The sequence below is a fragment of the Dicentrarchus labrax genome, unplaced genomic scaffold (assembly GCF_905237075.1).
Source record: "Dicentrarchus labrax unplaced genomic scaffold, dlabrax2021, whole genome shotgun sequence".
Classification (NCBI taxonomy): domain Eukaryota; kingdom Metazoa; phylum Chordata; class Actinopteri; family Moronidae; genus Dicentrarchus; species Dicentrarchus labrax.
This window is the reverse complement of record NW_026136702.1, coordinates 23,871,471-23,892,730: the sequence shown is the minus strand read 5'-3', so window position 1 is coordinate 23,892,730 and position 21,260 is coordinate 23,871,471. Positions and strand designations below refer to the sequence as shown.

The following is a 21,260-nucleotide window of genomic DNA, read 5'->3' as shown; positions in this document are numbered from 1 at the left end:
CATTATACTTTTAAAAAATTCATTTTTAGTTTTTTGTGTTTTAGCAATTTATAACTCACTTTTGTTCTGCCACTGTGTTTGCAGATAAACTGTTGAATAAACTCTTCTTTTCTGGACAGAATATCAGCCAAACAGAATACATTTTTTGTGATAAAATTGTGTTTTTATTTTAATACACACATGAAACAATAAACACAAACACAAAAAAGATATTAGTATTAGGTGTGTGAGTGTATGTGAAGGTGGTCGCACTTGTCTTGAACAAACATAATTTTTTCTTATGTGTTCCTTGTGGTGATGATGTCATCTTCCTGCGCCAGGGTTTTGGGCGAGGAGCTAAGCAGCCGTTTCCGTCTCTGGGCACTTTTATCTCCACACTGAGCCAGCGGAGGGACACAGGGGGGCGGGGTTTGGCTGGCGGCATGACGGGCACCCTGACCAGCACCCAGTGGTTCAGACATGGTGAGTTAAGTTAAGTTCATTAGATCCCCATTTGCTACAGGACTGCAGCAGCTATTCTTGTTAGCATCCACAAAAAGCTTTACATTGTAAAAATGCACCATAACAGTTTACATCATGACACATGACATTACAAAATCAACAAGCTCCTGACAATGAAAAATATATGATATCATAATTATAAGCAGCAGAGTAGTTAATTAATAGTAAAAAAATCCAGCATATTAATAATGATGTTGCTTCAATGCTTTAAAGCCTAGTGTGTAACATCAGGAGGATCTGTTGTCAGAAATTAATTATATTCATTGTTGTTTTCATTACTGTATAATCAGCTGAAAATAAGAATCTTTATATATTATATAAAGTGGCAGGGTCCGCCTCGCTTCCAATTCCTAGTGGCTGACTGTGGTACTGCAAAAAAGTAATTCCTGCATCATGTAAAGCCTTTGCCTGATAGACCACCAAAACACAAGGTAAAATATTCTGGCATGTTTTCAGTCCTTCCATACACAAAATAATAGGAAGAATATTTCAGTGAGACTGCACCTTTAAAGGTCCAGTGTATAGCATTGAGGAGGCTCTATTGGCATAAATGGACTATATTATTGATAGGTATATTATCATATATATTTCATATATTTTGTATAATAATAAACTGAAAATAAGAATTGTCCATGTTTTTGTTACCTTAGAATGAGACGCTTTTATCTACAGACGGAGTGGGTCCTCTTCTATAGAGTACGCAATGTTGAACCGCCATGTTTCTACAGTAGCCAAAATGAACAAACAAAACACTAGCTCTAGATAGCTTAGTCTAGTTTTGTGGCCAAATTAGTTTCTCCTATAGGCCTTAGGAGGCTGAGCTGTATTCAGGTAATTGCAATTTGCAACTTCACTGCTAGATGCCACCAAATCCTTCACACTGGTCCCCATATGGAGTATTTGACCGTATAAATGTAGCTCTGTTTCTCTTCAGTTTGACTTCAGCATCCCCAGACCAAAAATTCAGACGGACCTCACAGCCACAAGACACATCAACACAATCCAACTCACATTTGTATGTTAAACTCTGCTAATTGACTAGAAGGTAAACCTCAAAAATAAACCTAAAATTTTAAATTGAGTTTTACTGTTATCTTGTGTGATATGTTTGGGGAGTAAATTCCATTCATGCATGTGTCAGTACATTGCCGTCCGTTTGATTGCATTAGTACTTGTTTTTGGTAATATAAACTTTCCTCCTATAGTGTGTCGGGCAGAATAGTCGTGTCTTTCTAAACTGAACAATACATTCTTGTAAATTGAGTCTTCGTAACAGAGATATTTCTGATGATAACAAATAACGAAAAGAGTGGTTCGGTATTCTGGGATGAAGTGGGTGACATCATCATTTCAACAAACAGAGCAGTTAAGCCTGATGCACTGGCAGGTCACATTTTGGAGGGATATTGTTAAAAGTAATTCAACTCAGTTCCATTTTCCCTTTACTGTCGGTTCCCAGAAGCAGATAGAAAAAGTGTTTACAAGACAAAACAGATGCACTTTTCTTCCTCTAATTTTCAGGGTGCTCTGCCTTTAAAAAGAAAGTTCATTGTTTTATTTTAACCAAAACCAGATTTAGGGGGAAAAAATCTGGCACTCTAGTGGCAAAAAAGAGGTTAAAAACTCAACTCATTTGCAAGTAATGGACTGACTTTTATTCGTTTAGCTCTTGGTCTTGTGGATCTTCTTGTACGTGTAAAGGTGCAACAGTTTTTCTCACTGACGGCTGTCCAGATGATATGTCGTGTAAAAAAGAAAACTAATTATTGTCACACGTGCTTTGATGAACGCTTTAAACATTAATGAAAAGGCACTTTTGATTTTTTTCATCCCGCCATTATGCACATAATTGAAGAAATCATAATGCAAATAACAGTGTAACTGATGGATCTGTAATGTGGTCACTGAATTCAGGAACAGTAATGCGTTACATTACTGCATTACAGACAAATGTAATGTGATTACAGTAACACCCAACACTGGTTATTAGTAGGCTAGAAGTAAATAAATGTCCTCATTTGTCAGCAAGAAGATGTTTGTGTGTGTTCTGTTAAGAAAAATGCTTCAGGTATAAAAAAAATAATGAAATCCCTGCTTATGAGACAGATTCATTTGGTTTATGTCTTTTCCTTCAAATGAATCTGGTACCCTAAGTTTTTAAGTAAATCAAAAGTGTAGAAATCTCTTGGAGTTAAAACAGAGATGTGGATAATTTTATTTTATTTATGGATTTTTGTAGTTTAGCTATAATGAAGCAGTAATAGTAAGACCGATGGGCTCATGGGGCCTAGGTGTATGCTCGATGTATGCATTGAGTGCCCCTAGTGCTCAGCTAATGCTTTAATAATAATAAAATATTTTTCTGAAATGATTTTAAGTGAGAGATAGATAACGCAGTAACAGAATCTGGATTCATATCTGATCTGACTGTCTAATTTGACAGTTTGATCTGAGTTTGGTGCGTTGAGCTGGACGGACTCACTGAGAATGACCTGTCAATCACAAGGTAGCCACACCCTAAAGCATACCCTGCTTTATTGTCTATTTTACTCTAAATGGGACCATCATTTACTAAATGAACATCATGCTGTATGGAAGAAGACTGAAACTAGAGATTGAGACCATAAACCCATTAGGAAACTGTTTACTGAGCTCATAAATCAAGTCAAAAGTCTGCTCATTTCCCCATAAGACTCAATGCTATCAGACTTCTTTTTTGTAGCCAATTTTAGCTGACCCTGCTGACCAGAGACACTTTGCTTTGGCTTCACTTCACAGACTTGGAAGTTGTCCACTATATATACCGTCAATATTCTCCGATGACATCATTCAGCAAGGGCACTGTGACTGCATCCTGGGCTTAGTACCACCTTTTTCTTGCTTTCAAGAAATACAGACAAGGCAGAGCGTTTTTCCCCCTATACCAGAATGATAATGGTTCGAGTGTGACCTTTCTCCAGCGCTGACACAGCACTTATGAAGTGTGAAGATAGGTCAGGCTATACGAGACTACACTACAACAAATCAGCAGATTTGTCTAACATTAGTTGCAAATAAAACAAGTAAAATTATTCAAATATGAGGTGACTTTTGAAAGAAAGCTATTCTTATAACCTCTGGCAGTGACGCCTTTTCTTTCTAAATCTGTATTTGCATGTATGTGTACAGTAGACCGTGCAGCATATTTATACGATACGGCATACTACATGCACTTTTGACTTCAAGTTGTGCAACAAGCTAGTCAGTACTTTCTCAAATCCTCGTAAATCCCTTTATTTGCCTCCATATAAGTTCATTCCAAAGCAAATGTTAGTAAAGCAGCTGTGTGTCACAAAACTGCAGTTTGAATGTCATTGTGGTGTGTTCACTGTCTTTGTTCCCTGAGACACCGTGGTCTCTGTCTCTGTCTTGGATGTAATGATGTGTTACTTCCTCTGTTTACAGTATGCTTGATGTATGTACTCAGTCTCTGTTTATGTTGAGCTGCTAGCAACGACATCGGACTGGAGCAGCAACCCTTGTCTCCAAAATGGAAGGTTTTTTTTCAAAAGAAAGAGAAAGAATAGAGAGAGAAGAAGAAGAAAAGCTGTTCATGTTTTCCAGTTGACGACTGTGTATTTAAAAAATCTCGTAGTGTGCAGAAAATCATAGGATCACACTTCTAAATAGATAGTTACAGTCTTTTTTATTGGGCGATTCAGGTCTCAGCTGACTCACAGTTTTTAGCCTCTTTTCTCAATTTCCCCCATTTTCTCCCATTTCCCCTTCATGGTTCATGGTCAGTGATCAGAAATTTCAGATTCTTTGTTTGTATCTGTTTGGATATTTGACCTGCTCATTATTTTTCATGAAAATGAAAGTTATCTTGAGTTCAGTTTCACAGAATTCTCAGAAAATAAAGCGTTGGAGAAGGAAATTTAATGAAATCAGCTTTGAAACTGTCGCTGTGACAGAGAAAAGAGATTAAAAAAAGAAAAATCAAGATGATAAACTTGTCATGAGATTCTTGACGGGAGCGATTTGACATTAAAGGGAATGTTGCTTCCTGTTAAGGGCGAGGTTATTCCCGACTGCCGTGAGAACGCAGACCCAGCGGAGTGCTCACCAGCCCGTTTTGTCACCACGGCTACTGATGCCAGAATAATTATGCAAACCTCCACCCCAAATGAAAACCATATGAAAGTGAAAACACTCAACACACACACACACACACACACACACACACACACACACACACACGTAAGATAGTGTAGCATTCCACGGGCCCGTTACACTCATCCAGCCTGCTGGATAATCACCAAAATTTGCTACTTCATCTGTAAAGTATTACAGGAGGTTTGTATTTCCTTTTAATATTGTCAAATATGGTTTTGTGTGCCGCGGTTGAGCTGAGCAGAGATCCGTCTGAGTTTCATTTCAGGATCAGAAAACAATAACACCTTTTCTAGAAACACTGGCATTAGAGTCCAGCATGTTGTGGAAAAAGATTACAAACTTTATTGATTTCAGCTGGAAACTGGGGCACTGCAGCAGGATATAGTGACTGGATACAGTGGAGGAAGTAGCAGAATTGGCTTGTATGAAAATCATATGTTTACTCTTGTTCCTAAAGTTTCTGTCACATGTGAAGGTCATGTACTGCCATGCCACTGGTTTGGTTCTCCTATAAACATGTCTTCCTCAATGCTCAAAGAAAATATTTATACATTTGAGGTTTGTAGAATGAATTGTGGGATTTGTGACATTATTAATTAGAGACCAAACTTACTAAGTGACTTAAGGGCTTTACACTAAAACAATTTAATGAATGATAATAATAAGAAAATAATAAAGCAATAATATAGTCACCTTTGACTGAAATGGGCTAGTAGTCACTGCTATTGGCAATTCTGAGCTTTTCCATATGAGTACCCTTACTTCTCATTGCGTACTGCCACCTGTGAGTCTAGGTCTAGTCTTAAACACATGGGTAACGTCTTTTTTTCCCCCCCACCAGTGTTCTGCCAAGACTCGCACTATTCTGCTTCTGAATCAGTGAATCGTTCATTCTTTGGTTTTTCTATTTTAAAACAAGAAAGAAAAATGGAAAACAAACCAAAAACATTGTGTTTTTCTGTTTTAAAAACCAACCAAGTCAAGCTTTTTGATTTGTTTGTGCTGTTCCCCTCCGGGTGTCAGCAGGGCATGTGGGCTGCCCCTCTGCACACACAGATTATTACTTCTGTCTGGTCTGCCCCCTGACCCCTGAAGAAGAGCAGCTCTGGAGGGCTTCTATTGTTTTTCTGAAGAACTTTAGGTTAACAGCTTGAGTCAAGCTTAGAGGCTTAGAGGCAGTATGTGTAGCTCCGGATGATATACAGATTCCTCTGATTGCCTAGTGTTCATTGCCTTTGTTGGTTTGGTTGGTTAGGTTTAGGCATGACGATGGTCAGAGTTCGAAAAAAATGTCAGGGTGAGAGCCAATCATAGGAAGAGTAGGAGGTCTTCACAGGTCTTCTTGAAAATGGCAAAAGAATTAGGGTGAGGGTTATGTTGTGGTTGGGGTTGAGCTGAATTACGGTACTAGCACCTTTTTCGGTCAAATTCACCTACTGATAATCACACACACTACGCATAAAGCAGCTGAAAAATGTATCATATATTAACTAGCTCTCACAAAAAGGCAACTTTATACTTTCTGCATTTGTGTAGCCACAAGGGTTCACGGGACACAAATGCCAGAGGATGCAATGACCACCTAAGATTTTTGGAGAATCTCTGTCCAACCAAGTTCTCACAATTGCTCTTTATCTTACTGAGAGAATTTTTGTTTTATGTAGCCAATGATCTGTTTGTTAAAAGAACAGCAGACTTTCTAGCAGCTACTACTTGTAACCTATGAAGAGCTTGCTTGAGCTATCATGAAGAGGTGGAGTTTGGTGACCTTTCATGTGGATTATTTTCTTAAGAATGTGTTCATGCTGTACGGATTGCATTTTCACTGGGATGAGATCCGATCAGAGTACGTGACCACCTCCAAATGTGGTCTGGCTGATTCCAATACGTTCTGCACGCATTAACACCTGGCATTAACATGCATTTTCCCTCATCCAGATACAGATTGCATCTACTTGTCAGATTACACTTTGCACAGCCTTGTTGCTCCGTCGACCAACTTGACCAAGTTTCGTTTTGGTTTTCTTTTAAAAAGTATTTCAACCTAATTAAATTGTTTTCCTGCAATAAACATGTTTCATTTTGTAAGAGAAACTCCTCATTCGGTTTCCTGAAATGTTGGTTGACCATACATGGTTACCCACTCATCTTAAGTCTGATGTTTGTGGACTGCTCCATTCATTTAACCTCAGCAGGGACAAAAACATGAATTAATAGATGGCACATGTTGACAACACTTGAGGAAAATAACAAGCTTGTCCTCTTACACATTGTCAAAAAAAATCAAAGGCCTTGTTTAAGTAAACTTTGATTGAGGAGAGGGAGGAGGATGTCCTTGGAGGTCTTGAAGGTGACTCTTCTGATTAAAGGGTGTCATGACAACAGAGGTTTGTTGCTGTCAGGACTAAATTGGGTGACGCACAAGCTGACAAAACAGTGGTAATTAGGATGCAGTGGTGGAGGAGAAGGGAGGGCAAGGGTGCAAAGATGGAGGGTTGTTCCTGCTCTCATCAACTCTACTCTTTGTCCTGTTGGAGGCGTGGCCTAACTATATAAGAACTAACAATAACAATTTTCCATCTGCTTCCATCAACTAAACAACTAATTAATATATTTCGTAGCCAGGTTGCTATGAAACATGTTGGATATTTGTGGTTCCCAGAGGATGACTCAGTCATATTTGATAAACCTCTGTTCCTTCTTGTAGCACTGACATTAGAAATCTTTTTTTTTCCATGAAAGCTTCCATTTATTTCCATTTAGGGGGCAGCTGTGGCTCAGAGGCAGAGCCGGTCTTTCCCCAATCGGAAGGTTGTGGGTTCGATCCCCAGCTCCTGGTGCCACATGACGAAGCATCCTTGAGCAAGATACTAAACCCCAAATTGCTCCTGATGTCATGAATGTGTATGAAAGTGTAAAAGTGAGTGGTCAGAAGACTAGAAAGGCGCTATACAAGTACAGGTCCATTTACCATTACATTTGATATGGATATTAATGGTCACCAGAGGATAAAACTTATTGTTTGTGAAATTCATATCAAGTATAGATCCACCATGATGCCACCCATTGGGTTTTGGCTTACTGTTTTGAAGCCATAATGTTTGGCATTATGGACTTAGATCATGTGACCATATTTGGATTAGAGGTATTTTGATACTGATAACAGTGTCGCAAATTTCTTCCATACTGCCTAAAATGTGTGCACCAGGGCGCCCGGTTAGCTCAGTGGGTAGAGCTGTCGACCCATGTACCGAGGCTGAGTCCTTACTGCAGCGGCCCACGGCTCGAATCCGACCTGCGGCCCCTTGCTGCATGTCATCTCCTCTCTCTCTCTCTGCCCCCCTTTCCTGTCTGTCTTCAGCTGTCCTATCAAATAAAGGCAATTAAAGCCCAAAAAAAAATGTATGCACCGATCCAATACCTATGATTTATTAGCCCCAGAACGGGACCCTGCTACCTCCCAGCAGTGTCACATTCGCTTTTTTCTCCCCAGGATTGGAACATTTCTAATTTGGATTACAGTGTGGAGCTGGTAGGTAACATACAGAGAAGCTGGAGGGACTCACTGAGAATGACCTGTCAATCACAAGGTAGCCACACCCTAAATCATACCCTGCTTTACGGTCTAGTTTATTCTAAATGGGACCATCATTTACTAAATGAACATCATGCTGTATTGAAGAAGACTGAAACTAGAGACTGAGACCATAAACTCATTAGGAAACTGTTTACTGAGCTCTTAAATCAAGTGAGAAGTAGGGTCATTTTCTCATAAGGCTTAGACTTCTTTTTGAAACCAATGGAGTTGCCCCCTGCTGGCGACTAGAAAGATTTCGGGTTTAAGGCACACACGCATTTCTTTCAGACCCATAAGCTCTGCCACTAATATATACTCCGAATGCTCCATATACTGGATCCATTAGTGTTTTCCTAAGAATCATTTAAAAATTTTATTTATGCACTTGTCTTTCTCTCACATAAAGTTCTTATTGCGCTTCTAGCCATCCAGGAGATTTTTCTTTGAATTGCCCCCTGTTTTTTCTAATTCCCCCTTATAAGTTTATTTTATGTGTATTTTTCCTTTTGTCTTTTAAGAGAACATAACATTGTTTTGGAATTGTGGCTGTGGTGGGCCTGTAAAGTTAATTGACGCATTGTGTGTCACATTGAGCTATTATGATAAATTATTTTCCTTATTTGATGATAGAATAAAGAATTTTACAATATATTTTACAAGTGCTTAAACAAAGAATATCTATAAATGGAAAAAAAGAAAGATTAAACAATAAAATAATCATTTGAAAAATTTAAACAAATATATGGATATATTAATACAGAACATACCAGTAAACCAAAATTGTATTTAAAATTCTCACATTTCCTTAAGTGCTACCATCAGAAAAATCTTTCTACTTGTGCACACATATGACAAAATTTCATTCAATTCAATTAAATTTTATTTGTATAGCGCCAATTCATTACATACAGAGACCCAACAATTCCCAATTTACTGTACAGATTGTAATTTCCTGATCACATTTCTACTCACTTATCTTTTAATGCTAATGACCACATGACCTTTTCTCTAGTGCCACCCTCAGGGCGAAGTTTACATCTTAAGCTCCTGCTCTGAAAAGATTCCTGTGATGTATAACACCTGACGTTGTTATTTATCCGTTTTTCCGCCTCTGTATTTGTGTCCCTTTCATCTTCTGCTCATACATTAGTCCCTGTCTACAGAATTAGCACCCACAATGCACCTGGACAGGGCTGCTGGTGACTATTGTTACTGTGGCGACAGATACAATAGGAGGCTAATTATAAACAGAATGGATGGATGGTCAGAAGTGTGGGAGGATGGGCGAACATGTGTGTGTTTCTGTAGAAGTGTGTGTGTATTTGTACATTGTGGGGAATTGTATTCTCACAGTGCAGTCTGGCCTCTGTGATTACACCCTGATTGAGGTTAATAGCTATCATTTGTGTGTTTGTGTGTGCGTGTGTGGAAACAACACCATCAATGACATCTCTTTCTCAGTCTCTCTTTCCTTTTGTCTTGTTGTATATTCTCTACAACTTTTGTTTCCAGAAAGAAACAGTAAAACAATTTCCTTCTCTGGTTTCTTTTTCCGTTTTCCCTCCGTCTTTATTTTAAGCTCTTTTGAACTATGGCTCTGCTCTTAGCAGTCCTCAGTACTTTGATGTGTATCAAAGTACTGTCTACTTTGATTTTTAAATGTATTTATGGACTGATGACTCGCTTTTCATCCTCCATAAATCTAGAGTGTGAAACATGTTCTCTCTAGCAAAATGACAAATGTACAGCTAAAATGACAGCCAGCAATTACTATCATAATGTGATAGCAACTGTGATCTTCTAAAAAAGATCATGGAAAATTTGTTCAAAGTATAAAGGTGTCTTTAAAGCCTTTTCGACAATGCTATGCTTCACCCAATGTCTTAATCAAACCCCCAAGTAAGTTCATAAGGCATTAATTGTCTCTCAACTCAAATGTTCACACAATTAATTCAACTTCAAAGTCATGTTCATATGGTCCAACAGAAATGTCCAAAAAAATAATATACATCCTTCCTTCAAAATGCAAAAGTATTAATCAGGAACAGCAATGCATTGCAAACTCACCAGATGCCTAACTGGGAATTGCTGATCTGGCCTTGATTTGATTTCCAGCTGCGTTCATATCCTCTAGACTACATTCAGCTTTGATTGATTATGACCTTTAAACAAAATAAATTGTAAACATTTTATTATTACGATTTTGATTAATATTCTCATCTAGCTGATGTTCCCATGTGAGCTCCATATACTGTATTTATTCCCTATTTGAGAGCTACTGTAGCTCAGGTGGGTAACTCAGCTCTGCATTTATAGCCAGATTTATTTAGAATGTTTATTTAAATTAGTATTTCAATTAAATCCATCAATCAACGCAGAGATAAATCTTTCTGCCATGAGTGTGCTTCTAGTGACTATAAAAGCTCCAGCAGACTCTGTGTTTCCAGTGCGGACACGGAGAGTCTGACAGCAGCTGCTCATCGCTGGTTAGCTCTGACTTCCAGCACGCTGTTTTTGCTACACTGCTGTGGTCAGTCTGTCTCTCACTCAAGGCCATGCCCCCTAAAGTCATTGTCCAGGTCTCTGATGTTTTTTTTAATGGTTTGTTGTCTTTCTGTGTTTCTCTCACCCAGGGAGAGAGCTGCCTCCGATCTGCAGTGATGTTCGCCAAAAGCAGCGGCTCTCCATTGACACGCTGCCCCCTGAGGTCAAAGCTCCGTTCCCCTCCGACCCTATCATCCCCTTGCGTACCAAGACCACCAAGGAGTTTCAGTGAGTTTCCAGTCCTTGACCCGGGGACCCAAAACATTAAAACAAACCCACTATGACGCTCAAAACACATTAAAACTAATAGTTATTTTGGAGCCAGGTCTGGTTTGTCTGTAAAGCATTGTGTGTGTTACCAGGGAGGACATGGAGCGTGCCGTCCAATCAGGTGACTGGAGGGAGGTCCGGGAGTTTTACCTGACCACCTTCGACTCCTTCATAGAAATCAACGCTGCCTTCAAGGTATAGCGCATAAACACACACATACACACACAGAGTCTGGCTCTCAGCTGAATGCCTGTTGTGAGAAAACTGTTTTAGATGCTGTTAAAATTTCCCCAGACGCCATAACCATTTTACAAGCTTTTTTTTCTGCCGTTTTCCTCCTTTTTTCTCATGCTCTCTCACTCTCTTTCTTTCTCATTTTCTTCCCTTCCTCCTTTCCCAGCGAGAGGCGAATGGATCGTTTAACACCATAGACGACTCGGGAGTCAACGCCAAGTTTGTCAATGCTGTTTATGACGCACTGCTCAGCACAGTAAGCACATGACTGCAAGACCACACATACAAACTGGAAAATGTGCTCATATCTCACCAACAAACTGGTGCTAGATCTATTGAAATTTTGAAAATATCACTGTGTTTCATGTCTTTATGCCTGATATTACACTACAACCCAGTGGACATTGCAACTGGTATTTTATCATGACATCAAGTCTGTAAAAGAGTTCATGACCTTCAATATAAATTTGAATACATTCTATAATCTTGCTAACTTGATGAGCTGTCAGTCAGTGCTCATGACATCTAAAAACCCACTGTGACAAAATATTATCCCTGGATTCATCAGTTCAGTAAGCGGATGAAACACTTTAGACCATCTTTGTACACACTTGTGTTTTAAGTGAAGGTTAGATAAATATGGTGGCCAGTGTTTCCATTTCTCGGTGGGTCTCTGACATTCAGGAATGTTGACTCAACCTCCTGATTCCTTCTATTTTGAATGCTGATTATGTTTTGGTGCGTGTGTGTTAAGCCTCAGGACATCCAGAAGTCAGTGTTGAAAGGGATCATCAACAGCCTGCTGAGGGAGTGGAAAGGGTGAGAATACGTCTGACGAATCGGCCTTTTAAACAGCATTTTTGTGATCCATTTGCAAAATTAAATGTTCTGCTTTTGCTTCAACCTAATTTCCAATCAATGCTATCTCAAATCATATTATTGTGTCATTTGAATTGTAATAAAATGGATATGATTGCCAAGCACGTAGATACAATAAAACATTCTGAGAACTGCACTGCTTAGCTTAGAGGAATAGCATTTTTGCAATTTCACTTGCTCTCTAGATAGAGTAAAGCACAAAGACGGAGCTAGCCTAACTTGGTTTTGTCGTTTGCGTGACAGGTTTTCGTTTGTGTGTGTTCTGTTTTCAGACCTCGGACAAAAGACGACCTGCGGGCATATTTCATTCTCGTTCAGGTGAGACCAAAAATTTGAGACACAGTAGAGACAGTCCAAAGTTTCCTGTCAAAAAAAAAAAAAAACGCTCACAATATAGGGCGGGTAGGTGAAGAATGCTATGATACAAAGCAGAGTGAAGCCTCCTCTGCTGAGACCATGGCAAGACACCATGGAATATTTATCGGGCTTGTAGCATTTATTCTTACCTATATGTTTAAAGATTATATATAGGAAATTCACTGTTACTAGATATCACACTAAACTCCAGACTAAAAACAATTTGGCCCTACGGCCCACCAGACTTTTTTGACAAAATCTGTTATTTTACTTCGCAGACTGGACAAAACTGAACAGAAACAAAATAAAATTCACCAAAACCGTCTTTTTTAGTCTTTGAATAATTAATGCATCGAGTTAGATGTGAAAATATTTGCGAGACAGCAAATCCTTGGGGACAGATGCATCGGTTGAAGTACGGAAGGGATCCCTACAGACCTTTTGTTTAACCACCAGGTGTAATCAGCACTTTGATTCGTCCTTAACCATAAAACTCATCAACGCTCTCTTCTAAAGTCATGTTTTCAACTTTTTAGCTGTCATCTCTGCTGTCTAAAAACTTCTGCTGTGTTCAGTCCTCTCTGTCCTCATGTTATTAAAGACATGTCTGAATTAACTCGAATGCCAATGTGATTTTTATTTTGAATTAGGTTTTCTTACTTCTGGAACAGAACCCAAAGTTTTGGTTTCACTCCAGCCCTCTATATGTCCCATCAGAATGCCCTCCAACTGCATTTTTTTTAAATGTGTGGTGCAACTGAAAAGCTAATCTAGCTAATCTAACTCTGCTGTGTTCACAAATGCATGCTGTCATTAATACCATTAATTGAAACTGTTGGCTGCTTTTCATTTGCAGCTGTGGTTCATTAGATTTCCATGCTGTGTGTGGGCTGGGGAACCCACAGAGTTACAATAGACAGGATCACAAGTGGATTAGGTTTAGAAAGCTGATACTGATTTTATTCTTATTTAACACTCACATTTTAGGCAAACAACAACTGTTTTTTTATTCTTTCCCTCCTTTTTTCTCTTGCCTTTTAATCTTCTCTACCATCTTTTTTTTCTCATCAGTGCTGGTCGACAGAAGTCTTTCGCTCGTACCTCTCTCTCTCTCTCTCATTTCTTTTTATGTTTGTGGGTCCCTTTCTTTGATCCTATTTGATCCCATTTTGTGATCTCTCTCTCCCTCCCTCTTTTTCTCCCTCTCTCTCTCTCTCCCTCCAGTCTGATTTCCATATATGGTTTTGGGAATTAGAATCAGATAAAGACAGGAATCTACAGTAGTTCCACTGTGGTTCCACGCTCCATCAACACACACACACACACACACACACACACACACACACACACAAGCCAAATGTCTGATTTTGTCCCATTTGACTTTGAGGACTGGCCTCGTCTTCCAACTCTCAGGAGAACACAACCACACACACACACACACACACACACACACACACACACACACACACACACACACACACACACACACACACACACACAGATTGGGACTGGGTGAGGTCATGTTGGAGTTGAGGACTGCTGGTTTCCTGTCTGATGATGACTCTCCGTCCTTTATTGGCTCTGCAGGCTACACATTCAGCTCTTCCCTCTCTCTCTCTCTCTCTCTCTCTCTCTCTCTCTTCATCTCAGTGTTAAAACCCTGTAAAGACTGAATGGAGCCATTATCTCACTTATTATGTCATTTGTTATTAGCTTAGCACACATAAGTCTAACAGACAGAACCTTGTGTTCTCAAAGTCAAAGTGAGTCATGTCTCTGAGAATCAGGCACAACAACAGTCTTTTAAAGCTTGAGTCTGTCCTGAAGAACTTGACCAGCGTTAAATGCCTCTCACTTTCTTTTTTTAGGACAAGTGATAGATCCTCTGCCCATGATCCTTTCTAAACATTATTTGACAAGTTGATGACCTTCACTGTGTCTCTGTTGCCTCCTACTAAATACCACTTTGAACTATGTGTTGACTATAGTTGAGTGTACTTAAAAATAATTCTGGTATGTTTGAATTGAAAAGTTATTAAGTTACATTGCTCATTTTTTTGGTCAGACTTAATTTTAGTGACGTTGCCACGTCCAATCGGTGGTATTAAAGCAGCAGTTGGTAACTTTTTATAAAAATAACTTTTTGTCATATTTGCTGAAACCTTCCCTATATCCTGACAGTAGTACACGAGACAGATCATTTGTCAGGTTCCTCTGGTTCCTCCTAGTGCTCCTAATGGCATTTAGAAAAATCCACTGCGTGTGAATGGAAACAACCAATCAGAGACGAGGAAGATGTTTTATTGTTAAGTCTCATTCCCAGGTCGTTCAAAACTACTTTGGGACCCCGGGCGTAAGTTTCCTGGCTCTGATGCCAGAGGAACATGATTTGACTTTTGACTTTGACTTTTACCTCCTGCACTTAAACTTGAACTTAAAATGTCATTGTTTTAGAAATGATGGACCAAGCTAGAATAAGCTCCAAGTTGTAATAAACTGAAATATATTTTTACTTATGCTAAAATACTAAAACCCCAGGGTTTTTCTGAGTGTGCTAAAGAGTTTTTGTTGCAACAGAGCAAACCTAATTAAAAAAACTCCAGTTTGTGCTCCAGAGCCTCTAGCTTCATGCGTCCCAATTCAGGAACTGGATCTTCTCAAGTCAGAAGCTTCTAGACTAAAGTGGCTAAACAAATGGGTATAGCTTTGTCACAATATGACATATTCTGTTGTGTGTGTGTGTGTGTGTGTGTGTGTGTGTGTGTGTGTGTGTGCAGAACCCCCAGTATTCCAGCACCAGCACCTATGTGATCTACGCTCACCTGCTGAGGCAGATCGCAGCTCTGTCTGAGGCCGACCACCACTTCCTGGTCCACTGGCTCAAAAAGTAAGTCTGAACACATTTTTGTTACTTAGTGGGGACCTTTTACTGTATAAACACAGACCTTGCCAGGAGCAGTATTCCTCATGGCGACCAAAGTCTGTTCCTGATGAGGCAAAACGTCATTTCTGAGGTCTTGGTTAAGGTTAGGGGTAAGGGTTTGGGTTAGACTATCCACAGTGAATGGAAGTCAGTGCATGCAATGTCCTAAGCATACCTTTGTAAACTTGTGTGTGTGTATGTGTGTGTCAGGGAATGTTAACTACCCTATGGCTTGACATAGTTGACTAAACTGTTGATGAAAGGAGTCTTAGTCTTTACTTGTTGTGTTTCCATTCAACAGCTGATTTTACCTAATCCTTAAAAATGTCACAGAAATTAAAAAGGGAATCAGGTCATTGCATGTTTTCTTTATCTTTGTATTGTTGTTTTATTATCTTTCACTGTTCTTCCTTATTAAAACTGAGTCTAAGGATAGAGGCAGTTTTAAAGCCCGCTGAGGGAAATTAGTGATTTGGGGCTCTGTAAATAACTTTTGGATGTGTAGGCGGATTGGGTCTTGTCATCTCGTCTTTGCAGCAGGGTTAGCAAGTGATTGATTGCATGATGGGAATGTAAATTTGAAATGTTTCCATCTCTAACTGGAAATACTTCGCTCTGGCTCACTTTCCTTATGCAAATATCACACACTGCTTCGAGCTTTGATGAATCTCTCTTGTCATTTGGTACAAACCCCAAATTCTGACAAACTGCAGCAGTTGCATTCTTTTCAACAACCAACTTGTTTTTCATCATCTTTGTTTTTCCTCTCTAATCTGAGAAACGGGTCAGTCGGCAGGAATGAAAATGACACTGCCTAAACCTGGTCAGACAGTTGTTTGGCCTGTGTGTGGCATCGCTACCCAGACTGGAAGAAAATCTGTCAAAAGCTACGTTCACACTGCAGGCACATGTGGCCAAAATATGATTTTATTTTGCTAATATGTGACTCAGATCTGTTTTTTTCATGACTGTCAGTGTGAACAAAACAAATCATATGGAATCTGATCTTTTCAGTTAAGACTTTCATATGTGGTCCAAATCAGATACAGGTCTGATTATTTGCAATGCAACCTCAGTGTGGAAGACATGTGGGAAATGCAGATATTATTTAAGTTTAAGGAGTATTCTTTGGATATGTATACAGCACATTCGGAATATGCGTCTCATTTGGGGTGTTACGGCAGTTTGACTGTTGACAGTGAGGTCTGCGTATTTTAAAAAAATAAAACTAGCCAACCAACAAAAAGCTCACGTTTCCGGTCGGAAGGTTAAACACACTTACTTTTAAACATTTTGAAAGACTTGGATATCAACAGGTTTTCAAGAAGGTTGCTGAATGAAGGAAAGCGAGGCTGCGTTCACGCAGTAGAACAAGTCTGCCTCTGGTGGAAAGCTTTGAAAAAATCCTCTTTTGATGCAAAGAGACAAAATGGCTCAAGCAGCTCCAGCTGTTCCACTTTTACCATGGGTTCAACATGACTGCAGTTTGACAGGGAGAAAGGATGGAAAGTCCTCCGTAGGATGTACAGTACGTCATTAACACTTAGGTAATCAGAGTATGCACAGCTGTGTGTCAACGGGAATATTAGTGGAATATTAATTTTCAATTGCTATGTAAACAGCTTAGTAGCAATGTTTTCGGAATAAGGACAACATTCTAAATATTTTGTGCGGATAAAAGTAGTCAGTGAGGTGTTATACCTCGAGTTTGTGGGTGTGTTTCCTCCAAGTCTGTGTCCACACACCGCCTCTGTACAGAAGTAGCAGCCATTGCTCCACAAAAAGTCATAATTAAAAGTGTGACTCTCTTTCTCCTCATGCTTGGTATCATCTGCTCAGGAATGCGCTGGCTTCCATTGCAAATCAACTTATAAATGAAACCGCAGACATCTTCAGTGGCCTCCATATTTACTTCCGCACAACAGTGTGCTGCATGTGACATAGTGTGACGTGTTATTGTTCTTTTTTGCGCATGCGGGTTAGTTCATAACCACAACAAAGCCACATTTAAAAAATAATGTGAAAGGCTTGCAGTAGCCAAAGTCTTGACCACGTCTTTGTACTGACAAGTCTACATTTCTCCTAGTATTAGCTACTCAGTACATTTGAGAACCGACTGAAATCTATCTGTGGTACCAAGTGTTCAAGAGTTGGCATCAAAAGCTTAAGCAACTTAGTTTTTGTTGACGTATACTTTGATCATATGTTATTTTTTAAGTCATAATTTAATTTTAAACTATTTCATTTAGGCAAACTACTTTAAGTAAAAAAGAAAATTAAACATAATTTTAGTGTCTAGTGTAGAAAAATAAAATGTAGGTATCATATTGGCTCTGGGATTTAAAATAGGTATGTTTTCATTAGTGTATAAAAACCGGAAAATAAGGGTAGCCTTTAATTTTGTTTTCCTTGTTTCTAAAGTAGCCCAGAAGGGACAAACACTGGTACTGGATAGTGGTGTCATGTTTTTTACGCCCTTCTAAGCCACCGTTGTTTCTCCTTCGCGTTTGGGAGGGTGAAGCAACGGAGTTGTGATCTGCAACGACACCGCTAGATGCCACTACACACTGGACCTTTAAGCTGGCGTCCAGTCAAACTTAAAACCTTTTTCAGGGTGATATAACTGCATTATAACTCCACAGCTGTTCCTCCATGTAAATGTATCATGTTATTCCTAAACTATCCTATTTTCAAAAAATTCAATCCACTTCCAGCCAGTTTGATCAAATCTTACAGCTTTTAGAACTTGACGCACAGCCTACAATTACAAATGTAAGCCAGCTTCTGTACGTCTCTCTCAGCCTCAATGAGGAGCTCTGAAGAAGGCATCCTGTTTGTGGTGACGATTTACAAGCGAGCTGCTTCAAATTATAAGTTCTGTTTGGTTCTGCTCATATCCAAAAACCCAAATTCTCCATCCAACGCTGCTATTTTATGTGCTCTTGAAGTGTAAGCGTCTATTTTTGTGCGTATGTGTATTTCAGGATATGTGCAGTTTGTGCAGTTTTGACTCTGCCAAGCTGCGGATGTTAACCAATATTAACTGTGTGTGTGTGTGTGTGTGTGTGTGTGTGTGTGTGTGTCAGGCTGTCGGCGAGGCGTTTCAGGCAGCTGGTAGAGCGCCTCCTGCAGTTCATCTCCACCCGTCTGTTTCCTGCAGAACCAGACGAACTTCCTCCTTTGGCCAAATGCTCCTGGTGGATTCCCTCCGCTACCAAAGTGCTTGGCCTGTTCAGTGAGTCTCACACAAGCACGCACACGCACGCACACGCACGCGCGTTCACATCACTTTAACAATTTGCCATATATTTATTGCACAGATTATTTTGACACATTTGACACATTTGACTTTATTTCTTCGTTTCTCCTCAGATGCAGCCAACAGTGTCTCCTCTCCCCCCATCATGCCTTTTACCGACTTCTACAACATCACTCTGGAGCACATAGATTTCATGGAGGAGTACAGGACCTGGCAGAACTACGGCAACTCAAATAGGTCCAATATCTGTCACTCTTTGTCCTGTTTAATCATTGAACTCCCCGGCTTTTCTTTCTGGCTGACTTATGGCGGATCATATATAAGGTTAACTGTTTACAAATTGCTCAATCCCGCTGTGTCCAGTGATGGCTGTAAATCAGCTGGCTTCCACTGGTCCACCCTGCTCTGGTTCTGTCGTTTATTCCAGCCCCACTCCTTGGTAGTGTTCATTGCTGGGTTCCCCACTCCTACGCTAGTAGTGTTTAAACTCCCCCTGTCCTCTGAGCTCCCAGTCCCATGTACAGTCAGCAAATAGGACTGCCAACTATCTAGTACAGTCAGCATATGCAGCAGTGCACGGGTAAGTGACTCCCTGTGTTACAAGAGAAAAGGTCGTTGTTGCAACAATCCCTGGATACTTTCGTCCCGGTGACGAGGCACACTGAACGGCGTTTGCTGCCGTTTTTGTTTTTCTGCGACTATATGATAAAAGTGGATCAACTAAGACTCTTATTGACTAATAGTTAAGTCGCTAAGTGACTGACATCATTTCAGCAGTTGATAAGCACAAGAAGTTGGTTCCTACTCACTATACTTAGTAAATGGATAACAAATGATGTAGCTCCACTGCACCATCATATCATAAACGATGGAGCTCCACCGCACCATCATATCCTAGACAGTGAGTAGTGACTTTTCCCAGGGAAAGTTTCCTTGGTCTCGCCTGCTAATAAGGACCAGAAATGCTAACAGTTGTGACAACACATCAGTTTGACTAAGCACAAGCCGTGACCAAAAGTGATGTTAGCTCCTTCTGAAGATTTGTTGAAGTCTCCTCCTGAGCAGAGACAAAGTATAGTTCTCACAGCTGCAGTTTATCCAGGATCGTAGAAAAACGCTTTCAGAAGCCGTGAAGTCTGTTTCACGCTGCGTCATGGCTCGTTAAGGTCCGATAAAAGAAACAGATCCAAAGTTTACAGTTCAAACGATCGGCTCTGAAAGTCCCTGGCTGGAGCGGTCTGGATTGGAGGGTGCAGATTTCAGAGCCTGCTCATTTGGATAAAGCCTATAATTTTAAAAACACTTGAGAGTTGAGGAATGAAGTGTTTTTGTTCTGCAGTCTATATATTTTGAGACTGATGGTAGCAAAACAGATTAGAAAATACCTTTCCAGGGTCATTAACTTTTCACATTTCTTCCTGTCCTACCTCAGGTTTTCCTTCTGTCAGTTTCCTTTCATCCTTTCGACTGTGGTGAAGAAAGCCATCATCCAGAAAGACTCTGAGCAACAGATGATCAGTCAGGCCAGGGTGAGACACACATACACACACTTTCACATACATATGCAAACATATTTGCACTGCTTTACTTGTGAGGAACATCATTTAAATAATGTGGGAGGCCCCCCCTACCCTAACGCTAATCTAAATCTAATTCCAGACTTAACTCTTAAAATGCCTTTTGAAGCTTCTCAAATGTTTATATGTTTATTTACAAGGTCCATACAATGATAGAAGAGCTATGGTAACACATGAAAACTAGAAAGACCCAATGTGCTCAAGCAACAAATGCATGTCTACAAGCTTTAATTGTGTGTGTGTGTGTGTGTGTGTGTGTGTGTGTGTGTGTGTGTTTTATAGCAAAGCCTGGTCAGTAAGGTTTCTCGCAGGCAGAGAGTGGACATGAACCTTCTGTTTCTCAACATTAAAGTACGACGAGCACAACTTCTCAGCGACTCACTGGATGAGGTTAGTACACAAACACACATGCACACACACACACACACACACATACAATTACTCTTGTGACATCTGTTTCAGATGTTTTTAAACCAGATTGCCCATAAAAGCAGGAATACATAACGAGGTCTCACTATAGGCGTCGGACCGGAGAAGCTATTTCATAGTTCTAAGAACAGTTGGAGGACACCCTCTCCTTCTGCACTGCAAGAACTGGGAGCGGTTGTAGGTCTTGGACACACTGTTTTGAGGAAGTTTTTTTGGCTCCTACTTCAGAGCAGGTACTCTCCCAGCACAAGAGAAACCTTGAGTGATGTAAGTGTATGGCGATTGATTGAATGCATGAGCCAATTCACCACCTGGAACTGCCATTTTTAAAAACCTGTTTAAAACATTAGCTGTGTAAACAACAGCTCACAAAGGTAGCCTTCAAGAATGGAGCAAAACACGGACAAATGGTCTGCTAGTGAAGTGCAGATTCTATTGAGTGTATATGTTTGGCTTCCATCACTTTAGCATTCCTGTTCTTGGTGCAAATGCAAACAGAAAACAAGCCCTTGAAGGTATGTATTATCTGAACAGGGGCATACAACTGACGTTTAA

At 39.9% G+C, this 21,260-nt stretch overlaps 1 protein-coding gene across 4 annotated transcripts in view; it reads left to right on the top strand.

The window, feature by feature from the left end:
* hectd2 (HECT domain containing 2) overlaps positions 1 to 21,260 on the top strand; it is a 62,926-nt gene that overhangs the window by 8,741 nt on the left and 32,925 nt on the right. For 3 of the 4 annotated variants that reach the window (XM_051418075.1, XM_051418085.1, XM_051418094.1), the window contains 11 exons: positions 321 to 462; positions 10,867 to 11,005; positions 11,140 to 11,242; positions 11,448 to 11,537; positions 12,036 to 12,100; positions 12,433 to 12,478; positions 15,295 to 15,404; positions 18,527 to 18,675; positions 18,813 to 18,936; positions 20,132 to 20,228; positions 20,559 to 20,666. In XM_051418075.1, the coding sequence (XP_051274035.1) occupies positions 321 to 462; positions 10,867 to 11,005; positions 11,140 to 11,242; positions 11,448 to 11,537; positions 12,036 to 12,100; positions 12,433 to 12,478; positions 15,295 to 15,404; positions 18,527 to 18,675; positions 18,813 to 18,936; positions 20,132 to 20,228; positions 20,559 to 20,666 (1,173 nt within the window). The remainder of the gene's footprint in view (positions 1 to 320; positions 463 to 10,866; positions 11,006 to 11,139; positions 11,243 to 11,447; positions 11,538 to 12,035; positions 12,101 to 12,432; positions 12,479 to 15,294; positions 15,405 to 18,526; positions 18,676 to 18,812; positions 18,937 to 20,131; positions 20,229 to 20,558; positions 20,667 to 21,260) is intronic. The other variant, XM_051418103.1, reaches the window with a different exon arrangement.